Source organism: Melospiza melodia, chromosome 4 (genome assembly GCF_035770615.1).
Source record: "Melospiza melodia melodia isolate bMelMel2 chromosome 4, bMelMel2.pri, whole genome shotgun sequence".
NCBI classification, from domain to species: domain Eukaryota; kingdom Metazoa; phylum Chordata; class Aves; order Passeriformes; family Passerellidae; genus Melospiza; species Melospiza melodia.
In genome coordinates, this window is record NC_086197.1 from 11748594 (window position 1) to 11769308 (window position 20715).

A 20715-nucleotide genomic window follows, 5' to 3' on the forward strand; every position below is an offset into this window, starting at 1 on the left:
ATGAGACAGATCAGCCTACCAGCTTCTTCTTCCACTGGTGATGCTTTAAGAGCAGGATGCCTTGGTATGGTAACTGGAAACAGATGCATTAGGTTTTACCTTTACATGTGTTCCAAACACAGACAGGTGGGGCAATAAAAGGAGGCTACATGGAAATAAAACTATCCATAAAAAAACCAAGCAAGAATATATAAACAATTCTAGACCAATTACCAAGTACCCAGTATACATAAATGTCTTGAATTTCCTTTGAGAGGCATGTCAAAACACAGGCTAATAATAATTTTCAGAGTCACTGCCATTCAAAGGCTACCAAGAATTGGATATAGAGGAATGTGAGGGTTAACATTCTAGCTAACACAGAATTTTTGAGCAAGCAACGAAAAAAATGGATGAGTGGCATACAAATGAATGTGGAAGATGGAAAGGAAAATGGAATGGACTTTCATTACTGTTTTTGTGGCTGAATTTTTTTTTATCAGATCCCAGGGTCTGCATTATTGTTTTGTGACAAGTGTATTTCTTTATCAGCTCCTGGGAGAGAACTAGACAAAGACCTCCATATGAGTTGCCTGAGCATGCACCACTTGGGTGAACTGCCTTTGGAAGAAGCACATCTGGTGCATATGTATCATATCAGAAATATCCATGAAAATTCCTTAATGCTGTGATCATTCAGCTTGCAGAAGCTCATTAGGAATGTGTCTGTTAAAATTCCATACTTCTCTAATTATGGAAACTTTGGGGAAAGCAGACTACCAATGAAGAGAACCATTTTTTTCTTTGCTGTTTTAGGAGCTTCAGGCTGGGATCTACACATTGCTACACCTCACTGCTGTAATATGTTCACACTGGCTCCATTTGGGTTTCAAATTCTAATCTTCTAAAGAATTAGGTAAAAGATCCCAGAAGTTATATTCTGCAAAAGAAGTGACCTCTTTTGTTTTCCAAACGTATTTTATGTCCATCCGAATTTACCTCCTGAGTTTAACAAACGTTTATGAAGAAAAAGGTTTTCAAAGTTCTTGAGTAGAAGATTCACTCTACAAATTCTACAGCACAGCAATTACTACCTATTAACTAGTGATGAAAGCCGTTCCAGCTCTACTAAAACACCTTTAATATCCCTTACAGAAAGCCTTAAATACTTAGTTCTTGAACTAAAACACACAGCAAAATGATTCCCCTTCACACAAATCCCAAAGTTGCTAATACTCCAGTAACTAAAACATCACAGTCCCTAATTCCAAGGACAAAAGAGGTAAGAGAGAAGTCTACTTAAAGTAAATCCTCTCTTTTCACAGAAAGTTATGAGACTTCAGCCTAGGAGTGCAGACACAATGTATATAGACACACACCTCACAGTGTACAGGAAAGTGACCATTGCAAATGCAGATACCACATATGCTGATACAACACACATCTCCAAACTAAGCTTCAGGCCTCAAATTTTGCTATTTAAAAGGACACCACATAAGGCTTACAGGGTGGCAATACCAACTAGCAACAGTTGCTTGTGCCATTAATTAACTACTCAGCCTCTTTAGCTTTTTCAAATACTTCTTCAACAAGTACGTTTCCAAATCCATGTACACGTACATAACACAGCTCATTCCATTCCTCTCTTCCCACTTTCTTTCCCCAAGTCTAGAAAAAGCTCTTGCATTTTGGACAGTCACCAAAATAACCTTGTTGTCTAATGAAACATTATTTGTATCAAAGTTCAACCTCAAGCAATACATTAAAATGGCAAAAGACCATCAAGAGAAACACAAAGCAAGTTGTACTACCAGTGCTGATTCTAAGTGTGGAGAAGATACATTTCATTAAAACCACTGTTTAAAAGCCAGTTTGGTACTCCATCAATTTCTCATCAAAAGAACAGCTAGTCCCAGTAGGAACACTGACCATTTTTTACTTTTAACACAAAAGCCCTACCAATATTTCAACCAAATCTGAACCCAGACCAGATGGTTGCTAATACCTCATTACTTCATAGCAACCCAGTTAAGTTAAAGAGATCCTAGTATAGACTTGGTGGAAAGACACCCCCACGAATGCTAATTCTTACAACCACGTGGAGCAGGTCTAAAAGCACGGTTTCCCTTTTAGTATGACTTATAAAAAGCAGTGAAATTGTGCAAGGGTTTGCTCCTGTAACCTGAGGATAGGATGCAGGTGGTCCTGATGAAAGCGAGGTGGACAAGGCCTGCTGAGTTGAGGCTCCCTGGGGGAAGCAGATGAAGAGCTGCGACTCCTGCAACACCTTCTGAGGCAGCTGAACAATGGGCAATGAGAAGTCTGAACCAAAAGCAGAAGATGATCCCCCTGTAGGGGGAGGAGACTGGAAATCACCAGTGTCAGAGGAAGTCAGCTGTGAGGAATCACTGGAGTATTCTGGGCTTCCTTCTGGCCAGCTGCGCCTGGCAGGGCCCCCTCTGGGACCCGCTACCCCAGCGCCCAGATAGTGACACTGCTCTTCTGTCACAGGCTGAAGCCGGCCATGCGACCCTACGCCTTGGCTGGGCTCCTCACGGCTGCTCTCCATGGAGCCCCGGCGACTCCTGTAGGCCCGCGGGGGCAGAGCCGCCCCCTCTGCCGGAGCAGAGCTCTGCGTGTGCACATGGAACTCAAAGACACAGCTGGCTCTGCCATCGGCACTGTGGGAGAGCACGGCCGGGGCCGAGTGCGGAACAAACACCTGGTGGAACGTCATCTGAGCTGCCTCTGTGCTCAGGGGAGCTGAAACACTGGATAATGGAGAAAGGGGACCCAGCCCAGAATCCAGCCTCAGGCTCTGAACGTGTCGTGCCAGATATGTCTGCCCCGATTGAAAGTCGAACACAGAGCTTTGTGGAGGACCACCTTGCCCATGGTTTGACTCAGAGACCTGCTTCAAATGCTGTTCAGTCACGTGAGAGTTATAAGCTACTTGATCATACTGCTCCGATACCTGTGATGGATAGTGCATGCCCACCAAATATACAGCTTCTGGATGCATCCTGTAGTGAGCATCCTCTGGAGGTGTTGGTCCAGATCTATAGTCACTGTGCACAGGAGCTTGCTCAAACACGGGATTAACTTGCACATGCAGAGGCTCTCCAGCGACTCTCTGAGCTGCTGTGCCCAGCATAACAAATGCCTCTGGAGTCCAATTGGTGGGACTACCACCAGGTGGAACTAAACTCTGGCCAGTCTTCAGCAATGGCTGGAAGTGGCAAGTTTGGGCTTCCAAAAATGAAGTGCTCTTGCGCCGCTGAGCAATTGCCACCTTCGGCGGGCAGACAGGTGGTGGTGAGAAAGACACCGGCCGTTCATGAACGGTTGGGAAAAATATCTGTGAATCTGGGAACGGTGGTGTTCCCCCACGAGGATGCTGAGGCTGTATTGACATGAACAAGACAGGTAATTCATACATTAAAAGTGAAAGCACATCAACATGCACAGTTCACTAGGCAGTTCTGTGAAGTAACTTTATAGAATTTATACTCAATTCATGGTCAAAAACATACAGTACTTAGGAAATTTAGGTGAGTTGTAAATATCCATTAAATACATCCATGGCAGGCATAGTTACAATTGGGAACATTTGCTGGTGTTAGAGCTGCTTTTCCAGGTCAATTCCAATAGTTCACAAAAAGAAACCCATTTTGCTCCTGACAATGGAATGAGACTTATTGTCATGGACTATCCATTGTGATCAGTGCTTGAAATCCAATCAAACCCCTGAGGTCACTGCCATATGTGGAATATGAAATTCAGAACTTGAGAACAGCAACAATGCAAAGCCTCTAATTTGCACTCAGAAGATGACATTAGATGTTAGTACTTTCCAATACAAACACCACAGTGCTAGTATCCTGTATGCTATCACAGGATGCTATCCAAAAAGCTTAAAGGAAATGTTTTGTAAGACAAACTATCATTAAAGTTTATTCAATTAATAATAAGTCAATTAAATTAATCATATTTTATAATTTTAAAATATCATTTAATACCATATTTTGTAAGACAAAACCATCATTTAATTGCTTATGATAATACCTGTTCATATAAAAAATTAGCATTCATTGAAACAAACTTAACTCTTGCCCAGACAATAAAACATTGATAGATTTACTAACAGCAGAGTCCTCAGGCAATTCCACTCCATCTGAGGTACTACTTCAGAGGAGGCTCATCTTATTTAAGAGTTGCAGATAATATTTCACTAAAGAGAGTCCTATGTAAGGACATCGAACAATTTAGTAATTTTGCATCTTTTCATCTCTGCCTGCAGTATGCCCAGAGACAATGTATTCTCTTCCCTAATGGAAAAAAAAATTGCAGGAGCCAGTAGTAAGTGTACTGTTCAAGACAAATGGCATTTATGAGCTTTTCAAGTTGCTGTTTCCACATTGTTTATTTTCTCCCCAGCCTCTTTTGTCCAGAAAAGCAGCAGCAAATTTCCATATTGACTGATGCTAATGAGAAGATCCTACAGATTAAGTACTTTTCCTATGTTCTAAACCTGGTTCCAATTACTTCATTTACATAAAAATGCTTCTCAAAATTTATCTTGTGTAAACTGAAGCTCAAAATGGAAGGGAATCTTCCTCCTCTATTGCACATTATCTTTGCACCTGACTTTCTAAGAAATATGAAACTACTCCTCCTTCCCATTAAGAAGAAGTTGAAGTGGCATTTCTGATAAGAATTTACAAAAAATACCTCAAAACTATTCATACTTTAAATATCTAATATCACTATCATAGCTAGCCAAAGCTTTAAAAATAAGCAGCCACAGCAATCAGGCTTTAAAAGCTTGTTTTGTGAAGGGCTTAATTAACATTCAGTGTTTACTAAGAAGTTGAAAAATTAAAAGTCTTTTGAGTTTGGGTATTAAGAACTAGTCTTCCCTTCACCTTCTGTGGAACAACTGGGTAATTTACATTTATACTGTCCAAAAAGACAAGATACAAGCAGTCAGCCACTGTTTGATAATGTTTACCAGTGCTGCTTCATAGAAATAAATAAAAATAACAAAATCAACGTTCCAGCAGCACAGTATAAGGAACTGACTTTTCAATTTCTCCCTTTAAAAATGCCCAGAGCCCAGGATGTATTTAATGATAACTTATCTTACTGTGCCAGGAGGCAAATGGTAACACATACAGGACTGACAGAGAGGGAGGGCAGGCTGGAGCGTCGATGCTTGCGTGGAGAGGCAGAGTGCATGGGCAGGACACTTTCCAGGGCTTTAGAAAGCTTTTCTGCAAAGGTTTCTTCAGGGACAGTCCGAAGGTAGAAAGGAGAAAGAGGTGCAGACAGCGCTGGTGGTGGGGTGCAAGGAGCACTGAGAGGGATGCAGGACATACAGGGAAGAGCAGGAAGGTGGGGGACACAAACTGACATGCTACGACCACGTTGAGGCTAAAGGAGGAAAACAAAAGTTAAGAATTGAACACTTAAAAAAAAAAGTAATAACAAAACCACCAAAAACTATAATGAGGTAGAAAAGAAATGAAGACATACAATGGAAGGCCCAATATTGACTAATATGTGGTACCACAAGATATGAGAATGCTGAATGAATGCCAGGACACACTGGGAACAGGCTGTGTGCACCTCTGAGGAGCCCAGTTTGCCTTAGGTTACTGAGCAGGGTGGAAAGCTCCCTAGAACCCTCATGAGAAACACATGGAAGGAACATCAGACAGAGAATATTTTCTCTTGGACTACAAGACACAGCCCTAGTGTGTGTACTCAAAGCACCTGGTAGTGTGACAAATAAAAACTTAGAGTTTCAAACACTGATTAGTTTCTAGAGTGAATGTGTATTTACAGGTGTCACCCTGTTCTACTACTGGAGCAGTCCCTCTGCCCAAATTATGAATTAAATGTATGCAGCTGGCTCTTTATTAACTGAAACTTTACCATAAAAATTTAAACCTTACACTTTCTACAACATGAGTTGTGGAAAACACTCAGTTTAATTTGTGGAAAATTCAGTAAAATTAGACTTAGACAAGCATCTTCCAGATGCTGGGCCAATAAAAACATCTGGATTTTGTAATTTTGCCACAATCCAGAAGGCCATAGATGAAAATCCAAGCAAATCAGAAGGAATAAAGTTTTGAAGTGGGATTTGCATTTTTTGGTTCAGGGGCTTTGGTTATTGCTTTTTTTTTTCAGGCATGGGGTTGTATTGTGTTCTGCTGTGGGTTTAAGTGAATGGAAATATATTTTTAAAGAGGCAGTATACACTTCATATGGAGGTAATCCACAATATCTTAAACTAAATAAAATGCAATACAGACCTCCAGAGAGAAAACAGCAAGATATTCAGTAGAGATCTGACTTCCAAGATTTCTGTTGTGAGAAATCTTGCTAAATTGATTACAAATTTGAGAGAGAGGTAGAAAAGAACTCAAATAGTTAACTAAATACATCTTCATCTATTCCAAGGCAGGAGTAGTTATCTATCATTCCTGACTCTAATTTTTCCAAATAGTTCAAAAGCATCTACACTGATGGAAATGACAATACTTATCTATCTTTGTTGAGCATTAAATAAACCCCCTCCTAAACAATAATTCCATGCTGCAATTTAGGCTTATCATTGCTTATTCTGTCTAACAACTATGTTGTGATCTGATCAGCCTCTCCTTATTTCATAGCAGCCTTTTAGAGCTTTCTCTCTCCTCAAGCTTATCATGTATAGACTCAATTATTTTAGTCTTCCCACATAAACCACATTTTTGGTATTTCTGCTGGGTTTTTATTTAACAGTCTCCTCTGAATTTTCTCCCAAGCCACCCTCCAATTCACTCAACCAAGGTGTCCAGGATAGACTTACCAATAGCCAAGAGCAGAACTACTATTTCATATAATGGGATGTTTGCCTTTTTCATGACAGCATGATGTTTTTGACCATGTCCAGCTTATGGGTCCAATGTAATCCCTGACCTTTCAAAATTTTATTTTGCAAAATGGCTGCCTAGCCAGTGGTTACTCATCGTGTACTTGTGTAGCTGATTATTTAAGCACCAACCTTGTTCTTGTCCTGATCAAATTGAATTCTGTGCTTCTTTTTAAGGCCATTTCTTCAGTTGTCAATGTAATTTAGACCTGTCAGCCCCTTCCCAACAAAGGGTCAGTAGTCCCTGTAGTCTGCCAGCCTCCTGGTGCCACTGTTGTCACCACATAGCATTGAGCCCATTTTTGCAGCAAACTACACAGCTTAGCTGCTCCTTTATCATGTGCTTGTTGCTCTCCCTCCTCCTCCCAAAAGATTCTGGTCTTTCAACCTGGAAGCCAGCCATCCCAAGAGAGTGACATGGCTTCTGGCCCAGTATGTGCCCACACTCCAAAATATGGCTTACCCAGAAGAGCAGCTTATTTAGAGGGATTAAGAACTCATCATCAAGGACTAACAGTACCACACACCTCAGTTAAGTGTCTTTGAAAAAGATGGAGATGCTTTGATTGTGGGTGATAGCGGCCTGTTTGCCAAAATCCTAGTTACACCAGTGATTCTGTAATAAAACCTACAACCACAGGTACCAGAAGAAGTGAGGACCCTCAATCTTCTCCTTTATGGTGTTACTGCATTATACCATAATGTCTGCCTCAATCTTGGATTTTTAATTGTGTAAAAAACAAGCGACAAGGGAACCATTGAAGACAATATAAAAGTAGCAGAAGTTCTACTCCAGAATTAGAATAGATTTCTGCATACTCTCTTACTCAGATCTAAAAACATACCAAGGAAAAAACATACCAAAATAAAAGGGCAACACAAATGAACATAGTAGGAAAAGTATTTGTGCCCAGTGCAGACTTTCCAGGGAAAAGGAATACACATGATGAGCAAATCAACACAAGCTAGAAATAAAACTGGGAACAAGGATGTGGGGTCTTTTCAGTCTGGAGCTCTCACATGCAACATTCTGTAACAGTTTAAAAAGTCTTACCTGCAGAATCTGTAATCAAAGTCTCACAGAACACACAAAGCAATTTCATACAGTGACTTCAATTACTCTAATACCTTCTTCAAACTAAACCAGCAGCTTGATCCCTGGTAACTTCATATACACATACACACACCACCTTCCCAAGCAAGATTAAATGCTTATTTTCAAGAGGTAGTCTTGTTCTGAGATGTTACTTTCATTCACAAAAATGACTAACCCATTATTCTGCTTAACTGCAGCCAAGTTTAAACAAAAGCTTTAAAGGCAAAGACACTCTTGCACTTTCCCCTCCTCCTCTAAAATCAGTCATCTTCCAAAAACAAAACCCCTGAAACTCTTCCCATGCAGAATCTGTATCCTATGCAAAACAAAACATACATGGAAGATGGCCTGGCAGATTCCTCTCACCTTTCACAGACACACAAAACCAAATAACCCCATGCATTTGCAGTGCTGTGAGGTGTAGCTTACCCCTGCAGGTGGCTGATAACCTCCATGCTGCTGGGACTGCACTTGGCCCACTGAAGCTGGGTATCCCTGGACTCCAGTGCTTGAGACTGACTGCTCATGCTGGGAACCAAAGGACACAGCCTGCTGACTGCCCACAGATTCAGTGTACACAGATGACCCCTGGCCACTGTCAACTGTTCCATCAGCTGCAAAAGTTAAGGAAAAAATATGCATTGTTAAGAACTGTGGTCTGGATTAAAAATTTCAAATATTCTATAATTGATCAAATATTAAATTGATTTTTGTGCCATGTCACATGGACCTTTATTATCATTTCACCTCTTGTAATATTTAAGCTGATTTTAAAATCTTTTTTTCCTCCATTATGCCTTCCCCTAAAACCCTGAAAAAATTACTTATTTCAGGAGTTCTTTGGGAGCATATTTAAGAACAAACTGTATTTCCTACAAAAGTCTAGACTAGAAATAGAAACCTAAATTCCACATTGTTATGAATGCTCTTTCAAGGTTTATTAATCATTGTTTTTATTTAACTTTATGCAGACATTTAAAACAGTTGTGCTGTGCTGGCTGGCAGATGCACCATGTAGGCACAGTAGTGAACTAGGCATAACAGCCAATTTAAAATCCTGCTTATTTACGAGCAGACAGTAATTTGCTTTTTAACTTCATCATTCTAATACAGAAGCTGTCACCTTCCATCTTGATTCAAATGCTGATTCAAATGCTGGGATGGCAAAAGAAAAGATAGGATTATAAATTCATCTTTTCACATACAGTATGTAAAACAGAAAATCAAGACTTTTCAGAAAGGAAATTATGAGCTGAACTACTTGTAGATTAATCTCAATTCAACTTTAAAAGTAAGTTAATAAGGATCCAAACAAGTGGTTTTAATACCCTGATCTGCACTGGTGCAGGAGCATACAGCCTTCTGCAGGCCCAGAATACACTGTCCCTGCAGGAGGGCAGCAGAACCAAGGGCTGCTGCTCATGCTTTACGTGCCCCAGTTCATTAAGTACATTGCCTTGAAACAAAGAGAAACCATTTTGTGCTAAGACTGGGCTGTGAATTGTGCCAAGCCTTGGCTCACCTAAGCCCCAGGAATGCATCTTATGTTGCTGTGCTTTCTAGTGTCCTACTGCAATGGCAGACAGCATAATTTTAGTGCATTTACTGCTAAATTCACCAAAAACATAAAACTAATGTAAAACTGTGTAAGTGCAAGAAACTGACTGAGGCACTTACAAAGAACAGATATACTGGGTTGCTGGAACTGCAGCTGTTGGTGTTGATCAGCTTCTGGCTCTTCAGGCTCCACTTGTGTGGAAACCGACGCTGAAGCAGTAGGGACAGGAGTAGTACCAGTGACAGACTGGGGATGCTTTGACCCTGCATGGGAAGCACTTGATGGTTGCTGCTGCTCCAGCTGCTGCTTCTGACTGCCTTCTTCCTGAAGGATGTTCTCCTGCTCTTCTTGCACCGACTGGCGCTGCTCTCGCTTGCGCTTAATCAGAGATACCCTGTCCTTGATCGCCTTCGCCATTGTCTTGTGATCCCCTTCACAGACATAGCCAGACTCCACCTGAGGGAGGATACATTCACAGAATTCACACTGCCACAGACAGCCCCTGCCCCAGTGCTACAGCAAAGCTCTTTCTGGCACTACTCATCTACACACCTGGGAACTCATTTATTTCTAGACAGGAACAGCAAAAGCAGAGGCTGACAGACCACAACCCACTGGCACAGAACAACACTACTTCCAGAGCTTTGTCAGACCACCAGCACTTACCATTTCCTGTGCCACATCCTCTGGGACATCTCTTTCCAAATCAAATGAAAACTCTATTGCCTCATTATCTTTATATTTGCCCTTGAGTTTTTTGATGTCCTCAATTCGGAGCCAGAGTTTAATGGCAATTTTTTCTCCATCATCTTCCTCTGCAAGTTCTACCCGTACTCCAGTCTCTTCTTGGAAGAAAGCATGATTCAAAAGGTCCTTAATAGCATATCTAGATATTGGGAAAGAATGTAGAAAGCACATTCAGCTCTCAGGATTTCATAAAATACTAAGGAATAACCTTGACAGATGCTCCCCTGATTTATTCTCTAAGTTTTATGCTGTTTTGAACCACCTTATGTGCATTCTGTTGGCATAATTAGAAGCTTTATCCTGAAGGTACAAAAGAGATTTACAAACACATCATTAACAATTGTAGCTAACAGCTTAAATGAAATAAGTGATGTGCAACAACAAAATTAACTTCAAAGGAGAAAAAAACCACTAAATTGTTTAAAAACAAGAAAAAGAACTGAAACTACACAACACCACCATCAGATGTAAAACTTCAAGAGTTCGTAAAATGGGATGAATAAACATCCATGAACAAAACCAGTTCTGAACAGAACAGAGGGCAAATAAAGGGTGGACAAAGCTGAAACAGTCTGAAATTGACAATCAGTAAGCAACAACCATGTAAAAGTGGAAAACAAATCCCACAAATAAGCCATCAGCAGAGTTACAGATTTCTTATAATAGTGCAAGTTAGCCACCTGAAGTAGAAGTCCTCTTGCAGAAAATGTGGATAAAAATGAGCAACAAGAATTTATAACTTGGAATCGTCAAAATGATCAATCATACCGAAAGAATCAAAGGGACAAAAAAACCCAAAGGATTACAGAACAACCAACCAATCCAAACACCTGGAAACCCAGAAGGACTGTCCCCCACTACTCTGCTGATTAGGTCAAAGTTTTAACAAAAGCAACAGAATTTCTGAATAAACTGACATGGATGGTTACTATGGCATTTGCACTTTTCCTGACACTTAATCCTCTTAAACAATCACTGAATAGGAATCTACCAAGTATCAGAATCTGCAGAAATAATACTGGCATCCCAACTTTCACCAGAACAAAGACCCCAGGAACTAAGTGGATTTGGTATCATCAAAAGGACAGAAAGGCCTCAGACAGCAGCTGGTACCTTTACCTGCAAAGCAAGTACTTACCTTTCACCTTTGTTTTGCCGAATGCATCCCTCAATAATCTCCTTCACTTCAGGGATTGCTACTTTATCAAAGCTGGCTGGCTTGACACCCTGAAACACACAAACAACAACTGAGAAACTGCAAGGCCCATTTGATTTAAGTTTTGATTGTGCTGACAAACCACCTATTTTTACTCTCTAGATAAGTGACCTAAGTAACTAGGGCAAATTAAGGCAAAGTCTGACCCCAGTACTCATTTGTTTGTTACTGACTTTTGCAAATGTTCCACACACACCCCTTTCCATTTCCCAGTTACATTTCTGTAACACAAGCCACTGGCACTTGGGTGCTCAAGTTATGATAGGAATTTCATATGAAGTATGAAAGGAAACCTTTTAGTTTCCATGGAAGTTGTGCAGGTTAGAGGGAAGTACACAGACCGGACTGAGAATGGAAGGAAATGGTTCCTATGTGACACTAATGCCAGAAACCACACATTAATTTAACAGTCTTTAAAGCATCCTGTTGCTTCCCAAAATGTTTCCCATCTGCCATTATATGAAGAAGGTTTTTACAGGAAAAACCTTAGCCCAGGATAATCTGAATGGATCATTAAATAACTTGCCCAATGTTTAAGAAAAAAAACCAAAAACCTTCCAGCATCTTAGCTCTCCCCCAAAGCCCTACTACACCCAACCCACACTCCTGCATCACTGCTGTTGTGAGCTCAGGAAAATGAGCTTACAATACAGGCTGTACAAAAGCCCTTCAACAACACACAGCAACCCTTTTTCCAATACACTCTAAACTACAGGGGGAAAGGAAAACAAAACCTAAATGAGATTAACCACCCAAAGCTGTAAAACATGCCATGAGATGTGACCATCTGGGAATTCTGAAAAACATTTCAGGCAGAGAGCCAAGCTTCATCACTTAATCACAGCCAAAAGTGTATTTTGGGGCCAATGGTCCACAACAAAATCTGGCAACCCAATTTTACTTGATTCAGCCTTTAGTTTCAAATTCTGTATTTAAAACAGCAGAATGAGAGAGGATGAAGACATGCTGTTCAAATGTTTGAACAGAGTTGGTGTTTTTAAGCTAAACAATCCTGAAATTATACACCTGATACATCTGACCCTGTGTCACTGCTGAATGACAACTGAACACAAAGTGAAAACCACAGCTCTAAAGAACAGAAATAAATGAAGTAGCAGTACAAGCACTGTGATTTGTGCCCTAAACAGAAACTTCTCCCAATATCCTAGAAAACACTGGTTGCATCAAGACATGATCTTTCCCCATTCCTCTACTGTGAGCAGGAAACAACCCTTGAAACAGAAAAGTTTGAGTTTAAATCCCAGTCTCTGCACCTACCGACCCTGTAGTCAGAATTCTTAAAAGAAAAAAAAAAGCCAACACAAAAACCCCACACTGTAGAAAGAAAACAATTGATTTGATAAGAACCAGTATGCTGTTATAACAGGAAGGTTATCTATTTCTTTGGTCTACAATTCGCCCTTGTGAAACTCTAGCAATTGAAATTCACAGAACTGCAGACTACACTGTGACTAGAATAAGCACTGAACCACAGTCTGCCAATGAATTAGCTGAACACTTTCAGAAGCTTTGCTGATTATTAAGCCTTAAGAAAATCAATGCCCCAGGTGATAAAACATCAGACTTAAAAGTCTGGATGGGAAGGTTTCAGACTGTAACCAGGCCTTACACACCTCCAGCTTCCAAGCAGGACACAGAGCTCTCCACTCTAAAGGGATTAATAAAACTCTGCTCATACAGTTGACTTGTCAAAGGTGGCACCTTTCATTATGACCACACTTAAAACAGTCCCAGAAGTTCAGGTTTATGTATGGAATATAGATATTTCTATATATAATTAAGAATTTTTTTTATATAATTAAATGTATGACATATGTAATCTATGCATTAATTATTCAACTCCTTATTGCATACATTCCCATCTAAATTTGCCCAAGTTTAACACATTTAAGTCTTTTAAATAGCTCAAGTCTCAGACATACCAGCCTGCACTGACATTCATTCACACTGTGGCAGCAGAAGGATGATGTCAGATCTGTGACAATCTCATTTCAGAAAACTAAAAGCTAACATGAGGAAGACAACTGGTACAGAAAAATATCAGCATAACAAAGCCAGGATTTGATTTTTCTTGTTAATTATTGTACCACATGCTCTGTTCTTGCACAGAGCCTGAAAAGTTAAAGCTAAGGATAGATTTTAAAATCAGAAATTCAGTCTGCTACCCTGCATTTCTCACTGCTGAAAGAAATTAAACACTTGTCCAAAATCTTCGGGCCCTTCCATGAGGAGCATTTTACAATACTCCTGAATTCCAAACCAAGAGTACAGTTAAAAAGTGAACCTCCTGCAGCCCTTTAGCAGAGCTTCCATGTTCCAACTGCTCCTCAGAAAATCTGGGAGAACATCACACTGTGGCCTGGGATTCTGTGTTCAAGAAGCTCCCTATTTCTCACTTTGCTCCACAGTCCATGAGAAGGGCTGCCTAAGCCTCCTCTCCAGCTCTGGACAAGCACTCTCCAGATACTGAAGTTCATCAGCTTTTTAAACCCTTTTGTTCCCTTCTGCAAGCACCAATGGAAGTGTCAAACTATTTTATACAACAAGACAGGGGTTCTATAAATGATTAAAACTCAATAAATCAGTGAAATCTTTTCTAACCAGAGCTGCCTCCACACCTTAATCTGCCATCACACAGAAACTCAAAGGAGACCAGGCCCTGAAGTTCACATAACCTTGATGTGTTCTTAAGACTGCACGAGCTGGGCAGCCAAGCATACCTTCAGCAGTTTCTGAACCCAAAGGCACTCAAGGAAATGCAGTGTTTCCTGGATTTACCACACTAAAAATGGTCACATTGCTATGTGCTGGTCCTGGGCCCCTCAGAACAGCCACAGGACAACTCAAATCCTAATCTACTAGTCCCATTTCCCAGTGGCAGTTCATTAAGAACTAAACAGCCAAATCCCACTAGCATTATTTACAAGTTTGCTAAAGAAACAGCAGAAAGAGCCCTTGCAAAAGAAAAAAAAGAACAGACAGGTCTAACAGGCACACATGAAAAATCAACATTTTCTCAAGCTACTGTTCTAAAATTGCACAAGCTGACAGTGCTGCTGAAAGCAACAGTGTCCTTTTCTCCATTTCCCAGTTCCCCACCAGTGTAATTTCCATTATTTTGCCAGCAAACACATTAATACAGCTGCATAATGAACCAAATCACAGCATCAGACTGTTATCAGACAGTATCAGACTTGAAACAAATCCAACCAAAAAAGGCAGCAGCAGCTTCCAGTGAGCTGAAGTTTCCTACACTGCTGCTTGAACTCTCGGGCTTACAGAACAGTCAGGGCAGAACTGCTTATTTTGAAAGAAGCACCAATTAAAAAAAAATCACTCAACACTTAGATTTTGAGAATACCTCTAAAATATGGATGCTTATGTAGGTAGCCAAAGATACAAAACTAAAAAGTCACAGTTTGCATATTAAGCATAAAAGAGATTTCATGTTTCACTTATCTTAGATGTCAAAGTTTGTGATTTTATCAGATTTTAACCAGGTGAAAAAATATGTTCCAAAATTCAACATAATCAAAAGTTACCTGATGAACTAAAAGCAAGTTAGGTATTCTTGAAAACACTTAATTTCCAGGAAACTTTGAAACCCCAAAGTATAAGCTATCTAGAACTCTTGCATAATTTTTTGCCTAGAAATACATAATATTTTGCATTAATTAGATCACCAGATTACTGAGTCAGTAGCTTAACATCTTGTTCTAATGCAAGAGATACTGAACATATCTTTTACTTCATTAGAGAACTGAAAATATAGTTTTCTTCATTAGAGAAGGTACAATCAATGCTGTATAACTTCTACAACAAATCAAAATGAAGGCAGATGAAGTATTACATACCCTCAGACATTCTAAATTTAATAAAAAATGCTTAGATCTGGAACAAAACCATAGGTGGAAAATAGCAGAATCAATTAATGTTCCAGCCTTGATGGTCAGGATTTTAATTTACATTTTAAAAAACTACAGGGGGAAAAGTAAAGTCAAGTTTAAAAGCTAAAGAACCAAGCTAAGCAAATGTAAAGCAGTTCAAAAGATTTGTAGAGAACTCTGATTCACCTCCAAAATACTTTCCTGTGGCTACACGCACTTGACAGAGCTGAAATTCTTACTCACCTCTTTAGCACAATCCTTGTGAGAGCAGCAACAGTGGGAATTAACAATTACAAAAATGGGACAGATCTCTCTTTTTGTGAAATCCATCAGGAAAAGAGAGCCACACACGCCACAGTTAGCAAGGTGCTATTTTCCGATGGCACTCCACTGGGCTGTGGACTTAACGCACAGCAGAAGGAAAGCAGACATCAAGGTTAGAAGGGAGCATGGTTCTCTCCTTGACATCTCTTGTTCTTTTCCAAGTCCAGTACATGAGGCTGCAGAGATTTGAGCTCAATATCTGCTTTTGTCACTCTAATACTGACTAGAAAGAATCAGTAAGAGCAAGAGGTAAGCAGGTCCCTTTCTGCCTGCCCAGCCAGCTGTGAGAGGAGGAAGAAGGGACAGCAGAGGGATCCTTTCCTTCCTGCCTGTCCCCACCCACCCACTTGGCTGCTCTGCCTACTCTCCACCCAGGTTTCCTGCAGGAGTTGAAGGCTGGCAGTGTGATCATCATGCAGTTCCCTCCTGCTGCTGCACAAGCTCCTCTTTGACCAGGGCAAGCAAGTTGTTCAGCGTGTTGTGCAGGGGAATGAAGGCAGCTGCTGCTCCTCCTCTCCCTTCCATGGGGCTACAAGCAGCACACGCACAGCTGACTGCCACTCAGCCCAACTAAACACAAGTCAGAACCACAACAGCATAATGCATTTTGCTACCTGTGGCAACAACATCTGACTTCCTTCTCTTTTCTCCTTAATGTAAGGGCACGAGATTTGAAGGTGATTTTTAAACTGCTGGACAACATTAGAAAGCTGCATTGTTGCTTGGTTTTCACCACATGCTCACAAACTGGATTAATCCAGAGTTGTATTTTCTAGTATCTCTTGCTAGACTTCAGACCTCAACCTGAAGTTCAATTTTTTTTTTCTTCTGATACCCAGTTTCAAGCAACCATTGTAAAACCTGTTTATTAATCAAATGAGCTGGCCATAGCTTCAGGGTTTGGGTTTTTTTATTGTAAGGACATAAGGAGCAATGCTAAGAAAAATCACATATATCATTTTAAAGATGAACTTAGCAAACGAACTTTGACAAGCTAGTGCTGATGAACTGTTATAAAACGCAATTTAGAATTATCAAGATCACTTTTCACTCTAAAATAACATATTCAGTTCCTCAAGTATACCACAATTATACCAGTGATGTTTTTATAGTATACACCATCAGCGTTGCAAAAGCAACATTCCAGACAATTAAGGCTACACTTTTCTGGGGTACAGAGCATGACCTGCAAAGAACATTCAACATTTCAGCTTTTGACAAGTCAAGTCTACCTGTCCCAGCAGAACCATAACCCCTGCTTGGCTCTTTTCAAAGATGCTGTAATTCTAAGAGCCTGGAAAGAATTCTACAGTAACTGATTGATCTTCTCAAACAAAATGTTCTAACAGTGCAGTCCAGAAGCTAATAGCACCAGCAGCAAAGTCAAATCACACAAACAAAGTAATTAAAATGTCTATATTTCCTTTCTGCTAAGCTGTTGCCACTCTAGTTTGAGCCAGTCTCAGGCTGCCACAAACCATTAATTCAGGAATTTAGAGAGAGTATGATTGCAGTGGAAAAAAAAGATCCAACCTCTTTCCCCCAGTCCCAAAGAAGCCCTCAGGCTATGGTATATATAGCCTTTAAATTGGTTTACCCCGTGATCTCCTAAATTTCACTACCTGCAATTAGTTACTTACCCAGCCCTCAAAACCTGCATGCTTAACCCTTTCACCACCTCTAATCATTCATCTCAATCCTGCTGCCTGTTCTAGGAACAATCTTTCAGATTTATTTCTTTCCTTATTTCACACAGAATATACCTGAAACTGTTTGATAATTCTCACCCCAGTTGAACTGAATACATAGAATGAAAACAAAGACTTCAGCTTAACATTTACTCAGCTCAAGAGACACATGGTTTGCCTACAGAGGATGGATTTTCTTGCTCTGGTTAAAAAGCAAACTAGAGTAATTTTTTTTAAAGAAACAGAAATGCAACATATTAAACAGAAGTAAAAATTTAGTTTCGCTGATGTCAGTGTTTTCATAGCAATTAATTCTGGACAATTGATAATTCTGCCAAGGATTAAATTGGTAAATCCTGCAGAATAAACTCCGTACCAGATCAGTATCCTAGCAGAGTAAACAGCATTACTGCAATGCAAGCAGTGGGAGCAGATGAAAGCTTTAGTGAGCCAGAGCCAGCTCATGAGGCACTGTTCAGGCCAGGACAGGCCTTGCCCTCTCCCCTTCTGATCAAAAACAACAACTGCATATTTGGAACCCAACACCTCTTGAACTTGACAGATCTACCATCACCCACATCAAAATTTCCCATCTCATCTGTTTCAGAGCTCTATGCCACTGAAACACCTTAACCAGCTGGCCTTCATCCTCCGCAGTACAGGTGTGTAAGTTATTTAAGTCTCATGATCCTTAACTTTTTCCACACCAACAGGTAAGCATGTGTGCCCTGAGTTCAGAATCACACTGTGAAGACAATGGCAATGCTATAGAATTCACACAGGCCTGCTTGCTGCAATTTAGATACTCTTCCTCTTTAATTTAACACCTAACTTCAAAAACATTTTGAGGCATTAACAAAAAAATTAGAGGTCAATCACAACAACAAATTGACAGATGTACAGAACTCAAGTTGTTATATACACAAGATGTATCTTCATTTACACACTCAAACTAATTACTTCTTCCTGAAGTTAAATTTGTATGAGAGAAGTTTTGGTGAAAAGGATAAAACAGACTCCTCATTCCATGAGCAGTCTTTGCTCACTACCACCTTCACATACATATCCTACAGGTGATCTGCTAGTCTAAGAACTGGAGAATACTGACACTGCCTACTCAACCAACTTCTCTGTCAGTGTCTCAGCACTGTACTTTTATCTACTAAAGCCAGAGACTTTACAGCATTCAAAGCCTTACAAGACTGCTCCAGTAGGGTACAGTTCTGTTACTTCACATGCTTAACTTTGAACAGGAACTAGTCACAACTCTTCTTAGAAATTCCTGCCTTCAAGCCTTTCCAGCACTCTCAAGACAAAGGCAGTAACTGAAGTCAAAACCCACTGTATTTGTGATAATACTAAAATGCTATGCACTATTGCAGAATATATACTACTCAGAATATATACTACAGCTCAGAGCTACCCCCCTGGCAAGTGATCCAGCCCAGCAAAAAAATTAAAGTTTTTACTCAAGACATGGAAGTCCACTGCTCTTCAGAGCCACCAGGTAAATAAAGTATCTGCTTATTTTAAAAGTCCAAAGAATGTGAAGCTAAGAATATTGTTTCAGTTTTTAAAAAAGTTATTAATTAATCACAACAGTAATTGCAGCAATTCTAATGTATATAATATATCAATCAAGCTCCAGAACAGGAGATTTTGTAACCAGGACAGAGTTTCTCAGTGCACATCTGGCTAACAATTACCATATTGGTGCATGCAACAGTGAAAAGAGCCTTGTTAAGAAACCCACAGTATGAGGACAGAGGTTCTTCTGAAACAAAGTCTGATTGGACAAGTAGATCAGGTATTAACTCTTTCACTCTTGCACAAAAGCATAAAGGTAAGACCAGTTTCACCTGTCACATACAGTTCATTCACCTAACCCTTAGAAGCAGAGATGCTGCCTCTAATATGAACACCTTGAGCTAGCTCAGTGACCCTTTGCTTTTTTGGGACTTCAGCTTGAAAATGGCTTTCAAAAAAACCAAAACCAGACATGCCTAGACATACATTTCAGTTATATAAATTTAGAAATGCCACAGTGACACAACACTAGAAGTGTCTGTCTTCTATTTTCAGTATGGAAAACATGTTTTTGAAAAATAAAATTGCATTAGTTGCACCCTCTGCTTTAATCTGCTCCCACTCTGGTAGAAAATCATTGTTTGGCACTCATTTTTAAGTTCACGTACAGTAACTCAAAAGCAGAGATTAGTTCCACTGGACTTCAAACTGAATTTAAATAATGATGTAACATGGGCCATAAAACCCATCTGGTATCAGAACTAGCCTTTAGAAAAGGATTTTCTACTTAAAAGGCCTAAAGGTAATGTTGCACACACCAAAAATAGTGCACAATTCCAACAATGCACCAAAAGTCACCATGCCTTTTATTTTCAGACTCATTCTAATAGGAGTGAAGACTTTGCTGGAGTTATCCCATTCCTACCCCTTGCAACTATAGCAGTACAGCTGGCAGGACAAGAAATAGCAGCCTATGCATTCTTAGTGTCAGTATTTTTAACCAGTGGCACTCTATGACAAATAACATTGAACCATCAGTCTCCCCACAGGAATGTTTCAGTGATTCACCAATCACAGAATTATAATGGTTCTCACCACACTGCAGAGCCAGGCATTTTAAAAACACTTATCACCTCCTTGTTCTTAAGAGCCACCTTCCCATCTCTTGTTAAATTAACCTCAGTTAATGTAAGAACTAAATGGATGTCAGTACAGGATAGAATATTAAATGCTAGGATCATAGTTTTAAGAGATCTGATCGTTGAAAGATACCTTTTAAACTTCCAAATTTTTAAAGATACAGTGTTTCACCCACATTCTGCAAACTTATTTAGGTTTCTAAAAATACATCTAGAAACTCTGCATTACTACTACATTTCAGAAATTAAATTACAATTGGTTTTATGCAGCTCAAAAAATGCTCACAATCCTCCACTCCTTTCAATTCCTGATGATCTTAAAACCATATCCTGTTCAAAACTACCAAGACACAATCCAGGCCCATCAGTGAGCAAGGTAAGAAAGAAACAGCTCCCTTTACTTCAAACCAAGTTTGTTTCACATCAATATTGACAAAAAAAATTTAGCTGTGATCTTAAAGCTTTTGAAGCTGAACAGTGAGCTACTTTCAGAAAATAATTCAGTTGAATAAGCCTTTTCCCTTCCAAATTCAGCAGCACCTGACTTAGCTGTGCAAACAGCACAAAATCACAGACTGGGTCAGGCTGGAAGGGACCACAGTGGTCATCTA

The 20715-nt window shown here is 39.9% G+C and overlaps 1 protein-coding gene across 14 annotated transcripts in view; it reads right to left on the minus strand.

Moving 5' to 3' along the window:
- The window catches only part of WNK1 (WNK lysine deficient protein kinase 1), a 97468-nt gene that overhangs the window by 32479 nt on the left and 44274 nt on the right, over positions 1-20715 (minus strand). For 12 of the 14 annotated variants that reach the window (XR_010027495.1, XR_010027496.1, XR_010027497.1 and 9 more), the window contains exons 5-10: positions 11441-11529; positions 10222-10441; positions 9675-10011; positions 8427-8611; positions 5155-5412; positions 2954-3382 (exon numbers count right to left, since the gene is read on the minus strand). Coding sequence is in view for 11 of the 14 variants with exons in the window: in XM_063153893.1 (XP_063009963.1) it covers positions 2954-3382; positions 5155-5412; positions 8427-8611; positions 9675-10011; positions 10222-10441; positions 11441-11529 (1518 nt within the window). In the remaining 3 variants the exon portion in view is untranslated. Of the gene's footprint in view, positions 1-2161; positions 3383-5154; positions 5413-8426; positions 8612-9674; positions 10012-10221; positions 10442-11440; positions 11530-20715 lie in introns of all 14 variants that reach the window. The other 2 variants (XM_063153885.1, XM_063153896.1) reach the window with 2 other exon arrangements.